Source organism: Hippoglossus stenolepis, chromosome 5 (assembly GCF_022539355.2).
Source record: "Hippoglossus stenolepis isolate QCI-W04-F060 chromosome 5, HSTE1.2, whole genome shotgun sequence".
Lineage (NCBI taxonomy): Eukaryota > Metazoa > Chordata > Actinopteri > Pleuronectiformes > Pleuronectidae > Hippoglossus > Hippoglossus stenolepis.
This window is the reverse complement of record NC_061487.1, coordinates 9,502,983-9,524,560: the sequence shown is the minus strand read 5'-3', so window position 1 is coordinate 9,524,560 and position 21,578 is coordinate 9,502,983. Positions and strand designations below refer to the sequence as shown.

The 21,578-nt window shown below is 40.7% G+C and overlaps 1 protein-coding gene across 5 annotated transcripts in view; it reads right to left on the bottom strand.

The window, feature by feature from the left end:
- The window catches only part of srpk2 (SRSF protein kinase 2), a 70,311-nt gene that overhangs the window by 13,737 nt on the left and 34,996 nt on the right, over positions 1-21,578 (bottom strand). For all 5 annotated transcript variants that reach the window (XM_047339732.1, XM_047339734.1, XM_047339731.1 and 2 more), the window contains 7 exons: positions 9,258-9,409; positions 6,697-6,805; positions 4,428-4,515; positions 3,981-4,068; positions 3,739-3,845; positions 2,388-2,553; positions 654-694 (listed from right to left, as the gene is read on the bottom strand). In XM_047339732.1, the coding sequence (XP_047195688.1) occupies positions 654-694; positions 2,388-2,553; positions 3,739-3,845; positions 3,981-4,068; positions 4,428-4,515; positions 6,697-6,805; positions 9,258-9,409 (751 nt within the window). The remainder of the gene's footprint in view (positions 1-653; positions 695-2,387; positions 2,554-3,738; positions 3,846-3,980; positions 4,069-4,427; positions 4,516-6,696; positions 6,806-9,257; positions 9,410-21,578) is intronic.

The following is a 21,578-nucleotide window of genomic DNA, read 5'->3' as shown; positions in this document are numbered from 1 at the left end:
CTGAGATTTGGAGCGATTAACTCTTAATAAACATAAAGAAATGATGTCATTTTATTTGATTATAGTGTCACGAAGAACACCCACTGGTTTATATGAGAAAAGAGCCCCTAGGGTGACATGGGCAAAACAATTATAATTCAAGTTTCTTGTGCACACCTGAAACTTACTTTATTTATTTTTTCTGCCCATGTCACCCTAGGGGCTCAATGTAAGGAATTGTCACAAAGACGAAAACAGAGTTGTATTTCTTAATTTATACAAATCTGACACCTTGGAGATACATGGTTTTAACTGGACAATAACTAAATGTTATATAACAGTCAAATTTCATTAAATTAGTTTTTTAAGGCCATTAAAAAATACACAAAGTTTTAATTGTAATGCATGTAGAGTATTCCTCAAATTCTGAAAATAACTATTTATTAAAGGTTCAGGATGAAGTGAGCATCTGTCCTTACTAATATACTTGCTAAAATTTAAATATCATGGTGCACCCAGTATCTTCCCTGTGTCTCTTGCACTTTGACTGACTGCATAGTGTGAAATGCCCTGGAGACACATACTGTATCTTTCTTTTAACTTGAATGTTTTGTTGTTTTTTGTGTGTGTTCATGTTTGAGTGTGTTAGTGCATTTCTCTGATTTTATACTCACATCTGTTGTACTCACCGGTTTGAGCTGAGGGGCTGTGCTAACTGACAGGCAGAAAGAGAAACAGCAACAATCAGTGGCTTCAAGCTTTCACTAACATCAGTCCGTCACTCAACCGAGTTCAAAATACATCCAATAATATCGTCTTCAGGAAAGTCGATCATCAGGTTGTGTATTCACGCTACCTTTGAAGGGGACATATTATGCTTTTTCTGCTTTTCTATTTCCTCTAGTGTGATATTGTTTTTTTTGTAAATGTAAAAGTTCTGCAAAGTTAAAACGTTCTCCAGTCTGTTTATAAGAGAGCTCCTGAAAACAATGCTCCTCAAACACCCAGTCAGTCGTCCAGACCAACACTTCTGCACCATTGTGATGTCATCATTCCAATGCCCCACATTTGCATAAAGCACGCCTGGCTAATCTCCTAAAGCTATTCTGACTAATCCCCTAACAGAGCCAGGTAAAGCCAGAGAGGAGGCCGACATTTCCTACACACGCTTGGAGCGGTTAACCAATCACAAAAGGGTGGGCCAACTGACCAATCCGAGCAGACTGGGCTTCATCAAGAAGGGAACCTTAAAGAGACAGGAGCTCAAATCAAGCGTTTGAGACAGAGGCTGAAAAGAGGAGCTGAAGCAATGGACAGTATGAGGACAGCGATGACCATTTCAAGTAATAACTCAAATTTAAATAATGAACCTGAATATGAGCATAATATGTCTTCTTTAAAAACTTGATACGTACAGAATCTGTAGGTGAAGTGAGAAAATATATCAAGAAAAAAAATCTTTCACACACTCCCACTGCCTTGATGCTTGTGCACGATCCATAATATTCTTCTCTTATTCTTATCATGCCTGAAAAAGTACAAACATATAGAACACTGAAAAATTGCCCCCGGAACCAATTAACCTCAAATGAGTAACGTTTTTCTATTTCCACAACAATGATCAATATTTCAAACTTAACGTTATGTTAATAGAAATCATGTTGACTGGTCTACTCCTGGTTTCCAGCTCAGCAGCTCAGCAAGTACAACAATATTTCAAGCAGCATTTTCTGTTCATCAGAAATATAAACTCGTTATATCCCAAATGATAAACAACAACCAAACCTCATGTTGATGACAGAACATTGTATTTACTCAGTCTCTTCAGTCACTGACAGATTTGTGTCACCACTTAGCTCTTCTGTTTTGACAGTTGATTGCTTTGTGCCCGAATGTAAGCAACGTAATTGGTTACCCCCAAGGCTAAAAAAAGACTCCATTGGCTGACGCAAGGAATTGACAGCTCATGGTGGAGAGGGTGGGGTGGTTGGGGGTTCATGTTGAGTTCATCAAGACTGTTTTTAAGAACTACTTTTTTCCGGCAGAGGAACTTGGTGACAAGAGATGAAACAGCAAGAGTGGAGGAAAAAAACAGACAGCAAGTCGTGGAGGAGACACAAAAGGCTTCTATGGGAATAGTATTTCTTAATTGTACATTTTGATATTAAACATGATCATTAACAGTAAAAAAAAGGGTTAATACATATTTGAGGATTCATGATTTATTCCTTTCACTATAAATAAAGATTATAGATTAGGAATAAGGACTGTTATCCTACTCTATGTATAATAAGTTTACCGTTTTACATAACAAAAAACACAAGGTCTGCAAAAGAAAACAATAAACCGATGGACTGCGACTCGATTCCTTTCGAATTGATCAAACACAAGTGTTAGTGTGTCCCTACCTGCGGATCCAGACGGCGGTGGGGCTCCGGCTTTCTGCCACTCGGTTGCCTCCATGGCCATGCGCCTAACGAATGCATCATCTACGCACATCAGGATGTTCTCCGGCTTTATGTCCGTGTGGATGATTTTACACTTTGTGTGGAGGTAGTCCAGACCCTGCAGGACCTACAAACACATTCAGGTAAAAAGTCACACTCTTTCTTATTAATACATTTAACTCTCTGTACTCAGTTCTTGTCCTCTGTCTCTCCCCATGTCCTTCCTTCTCTCCTTCTCAGAGCCAAAGTAGCCGTTCTTTTAAATCTTCTCAATCTTGAAGACAGAGAGGAGAGGCTGTTTTTGTTTCACCGTTTTTCCCCTCGGTTTATTCGGAGGCTCTGAGACTGAAAACGCTGATGGAAAAACACCGATTTAATTTCTGCTCATCTTCCTCTTGGCTTTTGAGAAGTGAGTCGCTGGCAGGGGCTGAAATGGCTGAAAGTCCTAATGTTTGAAGTGCATAAAACCATGCACTGTAGTGGAAAGCTTTGGATGTGCTCTTTGGAGCCTTTTATATTCTTTTCATGTTATATTTCTCAATCCGCTTTCTTCTCTCTGTCTTTTGACCCAGTCTTTCAAAGTCCATCTCTGAAGACTTTTTACCCTCAAGAAAAACCCTGTCAGAAAAATCTCTCACTAATCAAGATATAGTCCACTACATAGTGAGGTCAACATTTTGCAGATTGTCCGAATGTTTAATGAAGTTTATGTTATACTCTGAATGTTGGACTCATTGTTTCCCAAAGTGCAAAATGAAAAGTAGTGTTCAACCGATCGAGCAATATGTACCATCATGCAGTGCTTTTAAAATGTATAATTGTATTTTTCACCAGCCAACATTGTTTTTGTACGTCATAATCCTGCAACAACGATGTAATTGTTTCTTTTGCCCCTTAGCTCACTATATGGTCCTTTACATTAAATATAGTGAGAAGGAGTGAGTGATTTCAGACACTGCCATAGTGAATGAAAAAAAGTCTGTTTGCCTACTATATACCAAAGTGACCAAAGTGACAAATGCATTGCAGACAGTGTATATGACAAGTATGTGACATTATTGTATTCTCTATATTAAACGTCCAGATTTTTTAAAAACTTTTTTTTGTTGCCTATGTCAAACTGTAGATGTCACTGTTGTAAACCGCTTTGTTATTGTATTATTTTATGTGTATATGTCTGAGATATTGTGATGTCTATAAGTACATTAGTTTGTTGTGTGTGCGTGTGTGTGTGTGTGTGTGTGTGTGTGTGTGTGTGTGTGTGTGTGTGTGTGTGTGTGTGTGTGTGTGTGTGTGTGTGTGTGTGACTTACCTGTTGGATAATGCTCTTGACACACGGCAGTGGCAGACCTTGGTAGTTAGATTTAATAATCCACTTCAGCAGGTGGTGACCCAGTACCTCAAACACCATGCACACATCTGGGGATGGAGAGTCAAGGACCGACGTCATCATCATCATCATCACACACACGCACACACACACACACACACACACACACACACACACGCACGCACGCACGCACGCACACGCACACGATAACCTGATAAGGATACGTATGCCATTGACTCCAGAGATCTTGAAGTCATCTATCAGCTGGACGACCATGTCTTTGTTGGGGTCGCCGGGGTCGCTCTCTCTCACCTGAAAGATGAGAGGACAGTGAGATGAAGCAAACACTGGAGGAGAAAGGGAATTAGAAAAGAGAGCAGGAAAGAGAGATGATGAAAGGATGAGGGAAAATGTTTGATTCTGATAGGAGTGTCCTCTGCCTCCACCGTGCAAAAAAGACAACCTGAGAGAGAGATGCAAGGTGCAAAGAGAAAAGAAGGTCGGAAAGAAGGAAAGAAGAAGAGGAGGAGTATAAACGTATGGATGTAAGGATGCAAAAACTAGAGGAAGAGGGGAAGGAAGGAAAAAGGAACAAACAAAACTGAAAAGGATGAAATGATAAAAAAATCAGACTCCCAAACACCAAAGTATCAAACCAATCAGATCCTCACACATCGCAGCAGTTTGATCTCGTCCAGGGCCGTCTCCGTGTAATGCTGGGCGCTCTTCACCACCTTCATCGCCACAAAGTTCTTCACTCTGTAATGACACACAGACACACAAAGATGCATTATTATGATTTCGTAGTGACTCACAAACCAACAGGCTGATAAAGGCAGCAATGCTAACTAATGAGTGAATGTGAGAGGTATGGAAATAGCACCTGAACCAACACTGGCCAACAACTTGGCATTCACACTGCCCACACTGACACTGCAAATGCTAATGTGAGAGCTATGTGGCATTTTATTATGAAGTTGACATCATGTGATAGTACACCAGGGACACACTGCTTTGGTCTTATCATAGTCCACATACACACCTATTGTAATTGATGGTATGTATTCATGACTCTTTTGTAACTACTGTATGTTATGTTGCATGTTGTATGTCAGAGTGTTCTGACCTGTGTGACATTGTGTAGTCTCAATTTGAATGTGATAATATTAAATTAAGTGCTGATTTTACTGCAAAAATGAGTTGTTAATCAATTGACAATGATCATCATTTAATTGACATCACTTCATCATTGTTGAAATGTAAATTAATGTTGCTTATTCCTCTTGTACATAAAATATATTTTTGTTTTAAATTGATTGGATAAAAATTCAAAAATATCCTCTTGGCCTCTGTGAAAATGAGATGGACATTTATAAATATTTTTGGACAAGTTATAAACTAAAAAATAATCATGAATTATTCAGTAATGAACATATTTGTCACCTTCGACAAGGAGGTTGTGTTTTTACCTCTCTCTGTTTGTCTGTTTGTTGGTTGGTTTGTTTGTAAGCAAGATTACACAGAAACTACTGGACAGATTACCATGAAACCTGGTGGAAGGGGGGTGGTATGGGTCAGGAAAAGAACCCATAACATGTTGGTGCGGATCCAGGAATTGTGTTTAACTTGTTTTACAATGCATTGCAGGTGTTTTTCATTGTTTTACCGGGAAATAATTAATGGCTCTTGATCAATCAATCAATCAATCACATTTTATTTGTATAGCCCATATTTACAAATCACAATTTGTCTCATAGGGCTTAACAAGGTGTGACAATCTTGATGGAATATAGTGAGTTTAAATGTGGTTTCATAAGCAGCCTTGGCTGAGGTATGCTCGCTGCAGAGTGATATGCTAGTTTTATTAATTCTGAAAAATGTACAGTGCAAAACAACAACAAGAACAATGTATAAAAAGCCAAACTACTGCAAATGGAAATCTACGAAAACGGTTGAACTTGATACAAAATGAAAGACAGAAGGAAGAGAAAAGGAATTCCAATGAAAACTGTTGTGAAAGGAAGGAAATAAACAAAAGAAAGTAGAAGTAAACAAAAGGCAGAAGGAGTCATGGAGGAGTGAGAGAAGACGACATCTGCCTCGATATTGACATAGTGAATAAATCCATGGTGTCGGCATTTCTCAAGCACTGGGATTAACTGTCCAGTGTGAGTCAGGTAACGCAACTCCAACTCACGGGATTATGACCACCATCAGTGTAATTAACACCAGTGACATGAGTAAATTAGTTTGTGTTTGAATGTGTGTGTGTGTGTGTGTGTGTGTGTGTGTGTGTGTGTGTGTGTGTGTGTGTGTGTGTGTGTGTGTGTGTGTGTGTGTGTGTGTGTGTGTGTGTGTGTTTGTGTCACAGAAAGGTGACACTGGGTTGATGATACTGTCATCCATCCTCCACGGTTGCCTCGTGAACACAGAAACAACATCACAGTGCAAATGGATGGCTTTGGTGCTAGTGCACAATGGTGTTGGTTGCAACTGTCGTAGTGGTGACGTGCCAGATTCTGTCAACAGGTGCATGTGTGTTGGTGTGTGTGTGTGTGTGTGTGTGTGTGTGTGTGTGTGTGTGTGTGTGTGTGTGTGTGTGTGTGTGTGTGTGTGTGTGTGTGTGTGTGTGGGCTACATTTGATGTTGTGTGTGTCTATGTGAGCAAGGTCAAGTGAAGGACTCTCATGAACAGCATTTGTGAGCATTCAAGTGCTTTTTTGGGTCATGAGTAAATGTGGTGAATGTCTCAGCATGAAGCAAAATGTTAAAACCTATATGTACAGTGTGTGTGTGTGTGTGTGTGTGTGTGTGTGTGTGTGTGTGTGTGTGTGTGTGTGTGGTGTGTGTGTGTGTGTTGTGTGTGTGTGTGTGTGTGTGTGTGTGTGTGTGTGTGTGTGTGTGTGTGTGTGCGTGTGCATATGTGTGCGTGTGACTCACTGTATGTCCCAGCACAGCCATACGGTGGAGAAGTGGCCCCACCCCAGCTTCCTGATCACATGGTACCTTCCATTGAACAAATCCCCGATCTTCACCGGATGGTACCCTCCTGAGAGGGATAAAGAGAGAGAGCGGGGGAGAGAGAGAGAGAGAGAGAGAGGGAGAGAAGATGAAGGTTACTGGCGACTGCGAGAGATAACCAATGACATGAAATCCATTAGTGAGCAAAAAGTGGTGGGAGAGCAGCACAGAGGGAGGGAGGTCAAACAGACAGGAGACGTGACAGGAGAGACGTGTTTCACAAGTGGGAGAAAGAAGATGCAGGAGGAAAATACAGCACAAACATTTCCAGTGGCATGAATTTGCAAAATTTTGTGAAGCAACGATAGAGAGAGAGAGAGAAACAAAGTCGTTTCTTTGACACTCAATTTTAGATTTGACACAATAGCGCGATTCCAGTTAAAACCATTACGAACATTAGAGCTTGTGTCTGGGAAGCATTTTTGCAGTGAAGGATGTAGTATGTCGCTATCATTTGTTTCTATCATTTCCTCTACTCTCATTGATATAAATGGGTTGGACATCTCTCAGTATGATGCAGTATTATTCAGCAGCACAACAGAATCAATCATAAAAATGTGTTGAATCAACAGCATCATTATTCTGTCCAGCGTAGGAGATCTAGATCTAAATCAGATTATTGGATTAAATAAATAAAAGATATATATACACGATTTAGTTAATGTCATTTTAACTGTTTATTATTTTGAAACAGGACTGCACACAAGGCCTAGCAGAATTAATGTGAATGAACTTGCATCAACAATATTCATGCCAACATATACAACTGTTACTGGCAATACCTCCATCGTAACAATTGTTATTTCTGCTCCCTTCATCTCCGTCAGACATTTTCTCATGTATAAATACTTTACACTCTTCTCCATTTATATCAGACACGGTCTCATCAATGTTGTAAATATTTTTATTTTATTGACGTGACTCTGCTACACGTGACATCTATTGCACGTCTGTCCATCCTGGGAGAGGGGTCCCTCACATGCAGCTCTCTCTCTCGTGTGTTTTCTCCAGTTTTCCCTCACTCTTGCTGAGGGTTAAGAGCATGAGCAATGAGGGAAATTGTGATTTGTGAATATGGGCTATCAAATAAGATACATTTTCTTTCTTTCTGTGTGGATTTTACATGTTGTTGATGTGGGTTTTCTCCAGGTACTTCAGCTTCCTATAACAGTCTAATGTCTTGCAGATTGGAAGTGGGTTAATGGGAGACTCTAAATTGTCGGTTTGTCTGTGTATGTTGGTCCTGTGATATGCTGGCGACCCGTCCAGGGTGTACCCCGCCTCTCGCCCAGTGTCAGCTGGGATTGGCTCCAGCTCCCCCCACCGCCTTCATAGGGTTGATACACGGTACAGAGGATGGATTGGATCTGTGGATATAGTTCACTGTGTACTGTATTACACCTGCTTCTAATGTTTTTATCCGTCTCTATATAAGCAGTATTGGACAACTTGTTCCACTCACTGAAACTAACAGGATCTGATGCTGAGCTTCAGTATATTCTCACTTCAAAATGAACTAAATGTTTTCTCACTTAACAAAGTAGAGCTTGGTCTTTGTTCTTGCCACAGTGACACGACCAGCTGGCAGAGGGAGAAGTCGCGTCTGACAGGGCAACATTGTTGGAAGTGTATTTTGTTGAGCACAAACTTGATAAATTGTGGTGTTTCAAGTAAAACAGCACAGACACACACGCCGGGTGGGCAGGTGAGGAATCAAACACAGACAACTACTACAGAAAGCTACTCAATGCACTTCTGTGCAGTAACAAAGTGCATTATCTGTTTTAAAAGTACGGGGCCCGAGTACAAGTGGTCAGAAATAAATAAAAGGGTTACCAATAAAGGGTCTTATGTAGATAATATGAAAAACACTTCTGTTTTTGACAGGAAGAATGTGAAAATAAGAAAAATACCCAACAGAGATTCAATCTTTTCTCTTTTCTATCATCTTCCTCATGTGAGATGTGTAACATAATCTCAAGAATTGACCTAATCAATGAGATATAGGCTGTCTCAAAGTATTATAACATATGATTGAATTACATAATGCCATATTTAAACTAATTGAAATACTTTTAAACAGGCTGCACTATTTATTTCATTAGTGAATCTGTAGTGAAAATTATCCTCTCAGCAGTCGGTGCACTCCTCTCTGGCATCGTGACCCTCTGCAGGAAACAAGTCTGCCGCTCCTCTCTGACAACAAGCAAAACAACCTTGAGATGTTGGTGTCACAACTAATGAGCGTCTCAGACCGGCGGCTAGAGTGACACCGGTGTAAAATCCCGTCAGGATGGAGGGAGAAAGAAAGAAAGAGGAGAAAATCCAGACAGGGACAGCGATGGAGAGGGGGAGACAGTGTGAGACAGGGCAGCCTTTGTTGAGCTCTGCGGCAGCAGACATAGAGAGTGGAAGTAATGGGCTGGGACAGACTGACTTCCGAGTGTGCGTGGTCTGCTCTGTTCATGTGTTGCTCTGACCTTTGCAGTAGTCGGCGGGGTCCTCCTGCTCCTCATCATCGGAGCCCAGGATCTCCTCCTCCGGCTCCGGGGGCCCCGTCGGCTCAGGGGGAGGCGGAGGGGGTGGCGGGGGAGGAGGGGCGCTCACTGGGGCTTTCTGCTGGGTCTCAGGCCTGTAAATAAAACAGTGGGATGAAAGACAGTTAACCTCTCAAGTCACTTATTTTTACTTGAAATATAAGCTTGAGCAATTTACTTTCACATATTTGAATATTTGCAGCCATGACTCACAGCGAGGGCAAACATGAACTGCGGTTTAAGAGCAGATGAATAATATGAAAATAATAACTTGTGATATTTCCATATATAAAAGATGTCAGCTCTTCCAGTGTGTGCTGCTGACTGGCATCGTTGACAGTTATTCATCTTGCACTGAGCTCATGAAGGCTTTTACATTCGCTGCTCTGAAACACACAATGTCAAACCGGTTCTTTTCTGCAGAGAAAAACAAGGCTCAGGAGGTGACGTGCCACATATCTGCTTGAAATAAAAAAAGGATAAACTACAGCGATCAATTGCCAGTTGCTGAACAAATAAAGAACATGTATTCTAGAGAAACTCATATGAAAGCGACTGTAAGTCCAAAGAAAAGAGGGACAACCTCACAACTCTTCTGCACTGTTATATCCGGTAAAATGAAATGAAGACGCGGTAGAGGCACAACAACAACACCTGATTCATTCAAGCATTTTCTGCAAGAAGAAGTCCATAGAAGACGCTTAAATAAATCCTATATCTATTCATTTTAAGTGAAAGAAATATATATATATTTTTATTTTTTATTTCCCTTCCTGCCTGTGCGTTCTGCTCTGTCCCCATTCAGGTTCTGTTCCTGTCTGTGAGTGCTGCTGGCTGGGTGTCTTCTATCAAGACCACTAAGACACTGCAGTATATTAGAACTGGTACCACCACAGTGACTCAGCCAATTCACCGCACACCTTGTCCACCGGCCAACCTCTCTGCTTTCTGGCTGTTTGGGAATGTTGTTGTTACCTTCCTGCCCCAAAAAATAACCATTGTTGTTTTTTAATCTGCGCCCAGCATCCCCAGCTAACATCTCTGCTGTAACCTGCCACGTTCAGCCTGCCTCCTCTGGCGTGCTTCACTCGGGACTCTCTGTTTGCCTATAAAAAAACTGTTTACTAGTACTGTCTTGTTAGAACCAGTACCTACTTCAACATTCGCTTTGTCAGTTCATTTTGAATTCTTGTCTTAAACCTCATTTTAAGGCTACACGTGACTCTGCTCCTGTGTCCTGTGTTCCATTAGACATTAACTTGGTCTGGAACATAGACTGTATATAAAGATGGACGACGAGTCTCCACTTCATCCCACTATCCAGAAATGAAGCCTAAATCTTACAGATACAAACGCTGCCATCATGTGCATTTGGAGAATCTGTGCAGTATTGACCTGAGGATTGACCCATGGTAGCGAGGTCCCACCAATACATGCGCTTAACCAATCGTGAGTCAGTCTCAGCTGTCAATCATGACATTTTTATTGCATCAATTAACCAATTGAAACATAAACTCACAGGAGGAATTAGCACTTGAACAAACATCAGTGTGATAAGAACTGACTGAAACCATCTTGGTCCTTGTCCCATCCACTAACATGAAGAGGGTGGGATGTATATAACCTGCTGCCAGCCACCAGGTGGCGATCAAGATGCTTTGGCTTCACTTTTGGGAAGCAGTCATGTTGTCCATCTGTATATACAGTGTACGTCCTGGAACCAAGTTTATTTGTCTTCCATTTTGTCACATTGAAATTCAATAATTAATGTCTGAATGGTGCAGCACTACAGTCAAAAGCAAAGTCACCACTTCTGTAACTATGTAATGTCAAACTCAGACAGTATGGATATTCCTGCATTCCCTATCATTTCTCTTAAAGTAAGCACAATATAAGAGAAGTCTTCTTCATGATTAGGGATAGAATAAACATTTTTAACTGTGATATGTACCACTGATTATCTCAATATCAGTTATCGTCCCAACACTTGTAGGACTTATTCAGATTTGTCCCATTGATTCTTATTGCTACATTGTCTTGTAACAACAACTTTATAAAGGATTCAAACACAGTAACTATCGTGAGTCAATGAGAGACATTGGTCGTCAAAGCGTGTTTGTAGCTCAGAGACGGTCAGGTTGAACTAATCCACACCCACTCCTCACCTCAGACATGAATCAGCAGATAAAATGGAAACTGTCCAACAACAGACAAAACGAAAAACAACTTCTTTCAATCCTGAGAAAAATGTAGCACACCGTAAAAACAATGGCGACCTTGAAAGGTGTATTTCGGAGCAGATATTTCTAAAATGTACGACGTGATTAATGACATAGACGGAATAATAAATAGAATATCTGGAATGACAAATAGATGCATAGATTAGGCTTCATCAGCTTTTCAGGGTTCATCTCCCCGTTCCACTTCCTTGCCCTTGTCTGAAATGGAACTGAGCCCATGGGAGGGTGAACATTAAATAGGCTGCAGAGCACAGGCTGCCTCTTCTCTTCAGGCCTGGCTGAATTTTCAGCATTTAGCTGGCGCCCTTATCCGGGGCGACTTACAATGAGTGATCAGGCGGGGCACTGCCATGGCACACATGGATATTTATGGAGATTTTTGGAAACTTGTGCGTAACATCCAACCTCTACGGCTACTCCATCAGAGTGCCACTATGCTACTTCCTTCAGGACATCGTAAAACGACGTGATGGCTTTTAGTTATATTGTGTTAATATTACCTCATACTCAACACACTGTAAATCACAACTAGACACAAACATACAAAGACATAGAGGAACACATGCACAACGCTTGGAAACAGACGTGCACATTGTGCAGCACATACACAGCAAACACAAATAAAGACAGGAACTCACTGAAGTTGACGTCCTGTCAGTGATTTTTTCCATTTCTAACATTATCTTTTCATATTTAGATTTTGTTGCTGATATCTCCACAGTGTCCATCAGTTATAAACATGTTTTGTAACTAAATCATATTTTCTTGGGTGCAACCTGCAGCATTTTCTCCCCATCATTCTCCAAGAAGGTTAGTTTTCACCTGTGTGTTTGTTTGTTAGAAGGATTATCTAAACACTACTGAACCAATTTCTACTGAACTTGGGGTCTGGGTCTGGGAAGACCCCATTTATTGTCGGTGCGGATGCGGATTAAGGGGCATCTTAGATGGATCTTAAATCAAATTAGACTAAATAAATAAAAAGCTAAATCTAGCAGATTTTAATATATCTATATCAAATTTCATATATATCATATATATCGATATAATGCTCATGCACTGTGAAAGCTCAGTGATGAAGTATGACACATAGTTGATCCACCTCAGATTAGTAAAATGTTTTGCATCACTCAGGAGAAAAATCTAAAATCAGTCTTTAAACTTAACAGAAATAATTTTGTGACATTTATTGTTACATTTATAGATATTGACTGATGTGGAAATTGTACTTTCATACAATTATTGTCCATATCACTCAGCCAGTACGACTGTGTTTTATGATCGTTATAATCATTATCTGACCACATCCTTTTTAATTTTATATTTCTGCGATAAGAACTACACAATCATGTTTAGGATTGTTAGCCTTGGCCGAGGTATGCGCTCTACCAAGTGCCATTCTTTGGGCCAACGTGGCATGTGTACATAAATGTGTACAACTACACACTCAGATAAATGTGCAGTGCTGTCCAAATTCCTTCACATTTATTGTTTTTGGGAAAATAAAAAGTACTTTGACAAAGGTATATAATCACAGTCACAGTCAGCTAAGTACCCTCATCTCAGGCCAATAATAGATGCAGACAGTGTTCTGAGATGTGAATAAAACTCGTGCATTCATACTCAAACAGGTTGACGCTTTCAATCAATCAGACATTTCATCATCAATCCAGTCTTCCTCTAAAGAGAAGTGGCTCTTTCAGCAGCATGTCTGTGAGACTGAATGAGACCAGCTGAGCCTGGGAGAGCTCGTCAAACACTTCTTATTCAGCGTCACTTCACGCTGGCAACATGATCAAATGCTAAAATTAAGACAGAAAAAAATATATAAACACGTAAACACACAAAGCCCGCGCTTGTGAGCTGTTATTTAATTGCGGTCACAGGCGCAGACACATGATGGAGGCTCTCGGTGTGTTACCATAGCAACTGCAGGGCAAGGAGGAGGAAGAGGTTGAGGGAGGAGGAGGGTGTCCAGGACAAAAAGTGTTAACCTGGTGGCAAGGCCAACACGCACAAACAGACACACAACGGCACGGTTCCTCCCTTCCTGCAGATAAAGACAGAAGATGACTTGGCATTGAGAATTCCTTGCCATTTTACAACTTGTGCACACACACGCACACACACACACACACACACACACACACACACACAAACAGACACACACAGGCAGTAGAGGGTGTCCTTGCAGTAGGATGCAGCTTCTTTACCAAAGCAGTCACGTAGGGTGTCATACATCACGTCTATAGGCTCAGTGCTTTTATACTGCTCATCTTGCCATTGGCAGTACAGACACTTAACCCCCATAACTTCCTGGACCCGTGCCGAGCAGCAAAAACATTAAGATAGCAAAGACGCCGCCTGAGTAGGAAAGACGAGCAGAGCAGAGGCGGTGACAGAACAGAGAGGAAATGGAGCGGACGGACGGACAGAAAACAGAGAGCGAGAGGTAGAGATGTAGAGGAGGAAGAGGAAGGGAAAGAAAGAGAAAGGAAGTCAGATGTAGAGACAGACGAGAGAAGATGAGCCACCAGCCAAAGAGAGGGAGATAAACAGAGAAAGGCAGACAGACAGGGAGAGGTTAAAATTATGCAGGTGATAATAGAGAGACAGACTGAAAGACAGAGAGAAAGAGATACCCAAACAGAGACAGAGAAAAATAGAAAGACAGAGAGCAGTCGACTGACACACAGACTGACAACAGACTGAGGAAAATCAGAAAGGGCCCAGAGAAGGGGAGCAGAAAAGAAATAACAGAACCAAGGAGGAAAATACAGAAAGCAAGCATGAATCCATCCACACTGATCCATACTGTACATCACACCAACCTGTTAAATGACACTGTCAGACAGGTGGAGGTGGAGAGAGCATCAGTGGTGAGCATGTAAAACACTGTCTCTAACAAACTAAGGGGCTATGGGTTTGTTTTTCTCCTATTTTGTTTGTATAAAAATTGTATTCGATGCAAATCACCTCACGGATCCATAGAGTGACTCGCTCAAATGCATTATCAATACATTTCGTATTCATATTTTTATTCAATTCTTTGATTAAACAGAAAATGTATTTGTATCTTTACACGTAACATCAGATTTGTACAAACTACATTTATAAAACCACCACAATCTGCATTATAAACCAATAAGTCTTATTATGTTCCCACTGCGGACCAACGGGTTTCACTCTAACCAATCAGGAATGATTGAGTCCCCCCCTCTGGTCAAACCGGCACTAATCAATTTCCTCCATTAATTGGCACTAATTCACACTCTAGAAGCAACAATTTCCTCTTGAAGAAGGTGTAGTTACACCACAGCACATCTCCTGCAGCAGCTACATTCTTTTAGATTACAGACAATTACAGACAAACTTTTAGCAACAACTTAAAGAACGTGTGTGTGAGTACCTTGCCTCAGGGCAGAGTGGGAGAAGTAAATATGAACCACCAGGACTGTCCCACGTGTAAAGTATTTCATGTGTATATCAAACAAGTGTGTGCTTGTGTCGCCGGTACATGGTAGCATTAAATGCACATTTTAATGGAGGTTACTTTGTACATGTACACCCTCCTATTGGTAAAGCGGTATTTTGAAGCTGGAAGTGCTGTAACAGTACATGTGTGTAGAGAGTGTAGAGAGCAGGTTGAGACATGAGTCTTTCACTGCAGTTTTACTGTGGAGGTAAATAACTGCAGTATGTACCTTACACACACACACACACCTACACACACACACACACACACACACACTTCTGGGCACTATATACAGTACATGCCCAGAAGGCTTCTTACATCCTAAGCCAAGTAAAAGAGTGTGTGCAGGTCGTAATGAACACAAACGCACACACACACAGGTTTTTGGCCTAACACCCAACAATGGCATCTGTAGCACCAGTGTTAGATTTTTAAGAGCCGGACACGTTTTCCATGTCCCGGGTGGTTTATATCTAAAAATTTGCATCAAAATCACTGAAGAAGACATTTCTCCTCCCACACACAACTGCATGTATGATCAGTTTACATGTTTGTGTAAGGCTAACCCTACTTGAAAGGTTTGTCTTGTTGCTATAATAAGCCAAGGGCAATGTCCAAGCTCCAGCATTCACGCTTGAAAACCAGTTCTGTCACAAAGCTCATCATCCTGACTGCAGTGGAAATGTTGTGCTGTGCTGGAGGATGTGGAGAAAACTGTGGCAGAGAACAAATGTGAAATGATTTCATTTGACGGATTCCACAGGGAGGAGAAACTGAGATGCAAACTGAAGACCGGATTCAGAACAAATCGTAAAGCAGTTGTTTTTTTTTCCTCCCTGTACATTCCTCATCGCACACCACGCTGTGCACACGTGCCTGGACAGCTCTGCTGCTGTAAAGTGCTGACATGACAGGGCAGCAGTGAGAATGTCAACATGTGTACAGGTAAAACAAGTTTCCATTTTGATATAAATACAACTGTGTGTGTCAGCTAACACAAGAGTCCAGTGTCAGCATGATGAGTAGCTATAAAAGTTCTAAGTGCTTATCTCTGGTTGATCAGGGCATCATCATCCAGTGCCCATTGATAAACCCATATAGCCCAATGGTCACTGTCAAAAGGTATCGAAACGAGAGCAGAAGAGGAAGTCAGGCGTCGATGTTACAGGGAAACAAAGTCCAAGCAGGGAGGATGCTGGAGTGGATGGGTCGACATTACCGTATCGTGAATGTTGTTTCTTTTTACCACGACTGCTCTATCACCATGTGTAACCATGTGAGAACCTTTGCAACTAGTATTCATTTTAACACCCACCGTGATCTTCCCCTAAACCTAAGTATGCTCCTATCTGTGGATACCAGGGACAAACATCTTTTAAGGTCTTTGAAGTTGTTTTGATTTATTTCATCTCTACACTGCAAAAAATTTAAAAAGTTGAAATTGCTCGTCAATGACTTTTAAATGAAGTGAACAATGAAAATGTAATAGCTTTGTAAATTTGAACTGACTTAATTACGTTTCATATGTAAAGTTGTCTATAATACTTTGTGTAAAGGTCAGTATTTGTGTTGGATATAGCATAGAAAGTCTGGCTCTGCAGTGATTACACATTTAAAATTGTATTTGGCTGTAAGCAGCGATGCTCAAATTTAAATAGAACTGCAAACGTTTTTTTTTATAATTATTAAAGATCAGAGTGAAAATACTTAGTTGGCACAACTGTAGGTGATATTCTCCAAAACATATTAGATTGAGTTCATAATTGAAAAATCCATTGCAGTAAGTTGCCTTGAAATGTTACATTTTCTGAACCTTTTCATTTTAGCATTGTTACTTTAACTGAGACACCTCTTAGAATTCTGATACCTTCATCTACTCAATATAAGCAATGTCTGCTGTTGCAGGGAAATGGTCAAGAATCTGTGCCAAAGCTCTGCACTATTAGTTTGGACTAATCTGTTTGTATTCAGTTTGTCCACATTGGGAAAGTTTGGGACAACCTTTCTCAGGATATTTCCTTATGATTTATGTGATGCAGACATTTTCTGCAACTTGCAAACAAACAATATCTTTTTTCTTTTTATATAACTTCTTTTGATGATTTTAGCCCACATACCCATTTCAGTTTTTTTGCAGCTTGTATGGTGGGTCCTCGTCCATCCACATCAAATCAGTAACTGTACAACTTAAAAGAAGATCAACAATATTCCTGTTGGCTCGTGATGGATCTGGGTCTCGCTGTACCAACCTCATTTAATGACACACATTGCCTAAGTTGTTTTTGAAAAGAAAATCAATGAAAAGAAACGAGTTCACTAAACAGTTGGTATCTTTTGTGTGTGTCAGTTTAATTTGACTATAATACAGCTCTTGTCAAAGATGTGCATTGAACAAAAACTAAATAACGTTACTTCATCACTATGCTCAAGTATAGTTTCTACTTTCCATTTTTAGCATCTTTATATCCTCTACTCCTACAAACCTTTCACTTAAATTATCATTTGACTTAGTATCTTAAATTATAATGTATAATAATAAAATGGGCCCAGCCTTTACAAACCACAATTTTAAAATTGTGCTCATAATTTGCACAATAATGCATTAATTAGAATCCAATAATATAAAGCTATGAATGTGACAAACCGGGCTTTTACTTAGGTACTTTAGTATGAATGTAATGTAAAGGGAATTGTAAAACTATTTTCATTTGAATAACCATTTAATCACTATAAGTATTTCTTCCATCCCTGTGACACAATTAAATTATTTCCATGAACATATATTTTAATATTCTCTAAGGTTCTAAGAATAAAATAACATAGATAGAGAAAAATAAAAAAAATATCAGTTGTAATAGCAGTTCTCTTTATTCTCCCGTGCCTTTCGATTGGTTGGATCTAATAGTTCCGTCCACATTCCGTCAGAGACTTGACATCAGTGATGCGCCCTGCTCCTGCTAACGACAGTGGAAATCACATTGCTAACATGTTTACAAGACGCTGCATTAAACCGCTCTCGAGTTCGAACTTGATGAGTTATCCTTAAATATGTCTTGTTATCACCAAGGTAACAGGTATTCCTTAGCAACAAGAGCATCATCCTCCGCTGTCAATGCTAAGGCGTGGGATTCAGACCGCGGGTGTCCTTCAGCTCAGCTTATCCGTCCCAGCGGTCTCTACCTCTGATTGATTCATCGTTAATCTTTCATTCTCTCCGTCTCTCTGTCTTGGCCCGTGTCGGCAGGACAGCTGACTCATTCTCTCCTCTCCTCCAGAGTATCTGTCTGTGTGGAGAGCTGAGATCTCACTGCTATTTTCAGGATGCAGCCTGACGTCACAGCACAGGCTGCACTGCCCCCATATAACCTGTAGTTGCACATTAAAGCTGCGTGGGGTCCTGTTCGATACCACTAGCTCCCGATTCAACGGATTATCACAAGGTGCAATGCAACATTCCTAAACACTATGAATGTGCAAGTGTCTGCTGCCATAATCCTGAGTTTCTATTTTAGCTTCAGAGGGATTTTCATTGGCAAATATGGAGAATCAACAAGACAGAGCAACATGGCAAGAGGCACTGACAAGGGACACTGTGGTTTATTTCATTTGTAATGTTCAAGCCACCATTTTTTCCATTTCTCTTGGAAATACAATGTTTCGTCAATTCTACAGGCCTCTGTGAACACAATATACCTTTACATAGAAGATACCCATTCTTAAATTTCAATCCTTTTTTGTTCACTTTGTACAGAGGCAGAATGAATTCACACAGTGTGTTGGGAAAACCCCCGCTTTACGCAAAAGTTGGATGAATTCAAATCAATTTCATAGATTTTATCTTTTGCATCACAAATTTATTTTGGTTATGAAAACATTGTGCCCATGATGTAATGGCTACGATTTATAAAATGAGGAAACACTGGTATTTATAGGGTTCAACAAAGCAACGAGCAGTCAAACACTCTTGTAGGTTGGGAGCATGATGACAATTTTTCCTCTAAATGAAAACAACCTCTATGCTACTGTGGCAGAAGGATTGCAGGGGTGTCCCTGCCCTACTTCAGGCGCCGCAGTTAGTACCTGCAATTTCTGTTGTTAAATGTCAAACCAAATGGATGACTGTGCCTTTCTTAATTGCAGCATTTTTTTAACCGAGATAAACTGCATTCGAAACATTCACAACAATGAGAGGCTTACAAATGCAGCCTCTTGATATAAATGTCTCTATTCTTGCAGTTCTTCAAGACTGGTGTGCAGCACACCATTAACCAGGGCTGCATATTGATGAGATGACTGTCACCGAGTGAGAAAAGCCAGAAGTAATGGAGGGAGGGAGTTCTGTCCTTTGACTTCTCTGGTGGTTTTGTTGGCATCCACCGCAGTGAGAACCTCACAATGAGGCAGGTTCACCACTTAATAAGCAGCCTCTCGTGTGGTGAAGCTGTTGTGACACAAAGTTGAACTGGAATATTGTGTACTGTGCTGTGGATCTGTCGCCACCTCCAAGTGACCTCTGACAACTCCTCTGTCACCAGATGTGTCAATGAGAACAATGCAAATATCTCTTATACAAAGATTACCTGAATAAATTGGATTAACTTGAAACTCCAGCTTGACTAAGGTTACAGCCATACTGCTACGTTTTCCTTTGAAAACGCATCAACTCTGCGACGGATACAGCAAGTGACCACACTACTTTTTTGAAGTAGTAGAAGTAGTAGAAGTTTGAAAACGCTGCAGACTACGTTTTAGTTTGAAAACTCTGGGGCTGTGTTTTAGTCTGGACACGTCGAAACTGAGATGTTTGGAAACTATGACATAGACACTCAACGTAGCCGGATTCTTCAGCATCTTATCACATGACCCCCTTCAAGAAAACAACCAGCATCTGCCTCAGCCACCAGTGTACAGCGCAACAAGGAAAATCAATTACAAGCGTTGCTGACCCTGTTGGGCAGTTCATTTCTGCATGTTGTAATGTAAACGCTCGTGTGGACTGAGATTGTTTTAGTTTGAAAAGCCATTTTCAAATAATAACACAGTACTCCGGATGTAGCCTAAGAAGCTAAAGGTCAATTCACTGATTCTACTGGTTAACATCAAGAGGTAGTGGAGCAGAGATTGTTCCTTGCAGTATAAATTAATTAAAAAGTATTAGCATCATCAGATTATCTTATAATACTCATTAATATATAATGCTGCCCCTTAGCAACTGTAGTTGCACAAATGTTTTTCATGCATGTGTTATTTTTCTTCTTATTTTCTACTTCTTCATGTTGTGATATTCATGGCCTGTTTGCATTGACCACTTGTTCCCTGAGCACCTGTAACAACTGGATTTCCCTCACACGGATCAATTGAGTGGCATCATAACCAAGAAACTCCCGCTAGCTCTGAGAAAAAGCTCAATGTACATAATGCAACCAAAAGAATCTTTGCATTTCACAGCACTGAATGATGCCATTGCTCCCCCCCTCACTGTACTGTGTCACTCCGGACAAAAACATTGGCTGCATGGCTGTAGCGTGAGTTCATTCCCACAGTTATAATGGGGCTGCAGTGTTTTGTGCAGCTCTCCATGTTTGATCTAAATACAGCAGATTCCAATAATAACCAATAAATACTCAGGCTTTGCTTTGTGCCACAGGGTTCGTACCGATCCATAGAGGCTGAATTGACTGCTGCTGAAATTCCCCACAGGCAGTCAATGGATGCAAGACCACACGCTACACTGCACCGACTGAGCTCCACAGTTAGACGTATGATGCATGATGTCTACACAGTAACAAATGCTAACACAGCCAAAGATAAGAGCCAATGGAAGCTAATGAGCAAAATCTATATACAAAGTCCCCTATGGCACGCACACATGTTAGTGCACGGAAATAAACTTGCAGCAGGCGGACACACACATAGTGACAAAACCAGTTGACTTGGAATAACATTAGTATTGGAAATCAGGAACACAGCTCTGCATGGCTGGTGGGGTGGAACATGTGTACACACAAACACACACATGCACACAGACCCTTGAGTTAGGGGAATTAAGTGACATGCCTGCAAATCCAATAGGACAAGCACATTTGTCCCCTAAACATAAACACAAATACACGTGCATAAAAGGATGTTTTTGTTCACATTTCTGATTTTGTTTGTGCGTCCACGTGTGCTCCATGTGCCCTGTTCTACAAAAAGCCATTAGTCCCACTATAGAAACATCCCCGTATCCACAGCGCCAGTGGGTATATCGGCTGTATCTTTTAATGTGCAGTGCCCTTTACCCTCTTCCTTATATAGGGCACTCATTCATTGAGTTCTGCATTTATACAGTACATTGCAGTGACGTCAGCCGGCCACAAAGCCCCCCATTGTGAGATGACATCCGCCCATGCTTGTTACAGCGAGCGAGAGTGTCACAAAAATCCATGTGCATGTATGTAAAATGCCAAGAGAAACCTATTGAAGGCACACATGCAGCAAATAGCTTAATTTATGTATTAGTTCATCACAAGAAAACTGCCACCAATTGTAGTCATTTTTCCAAGTAAA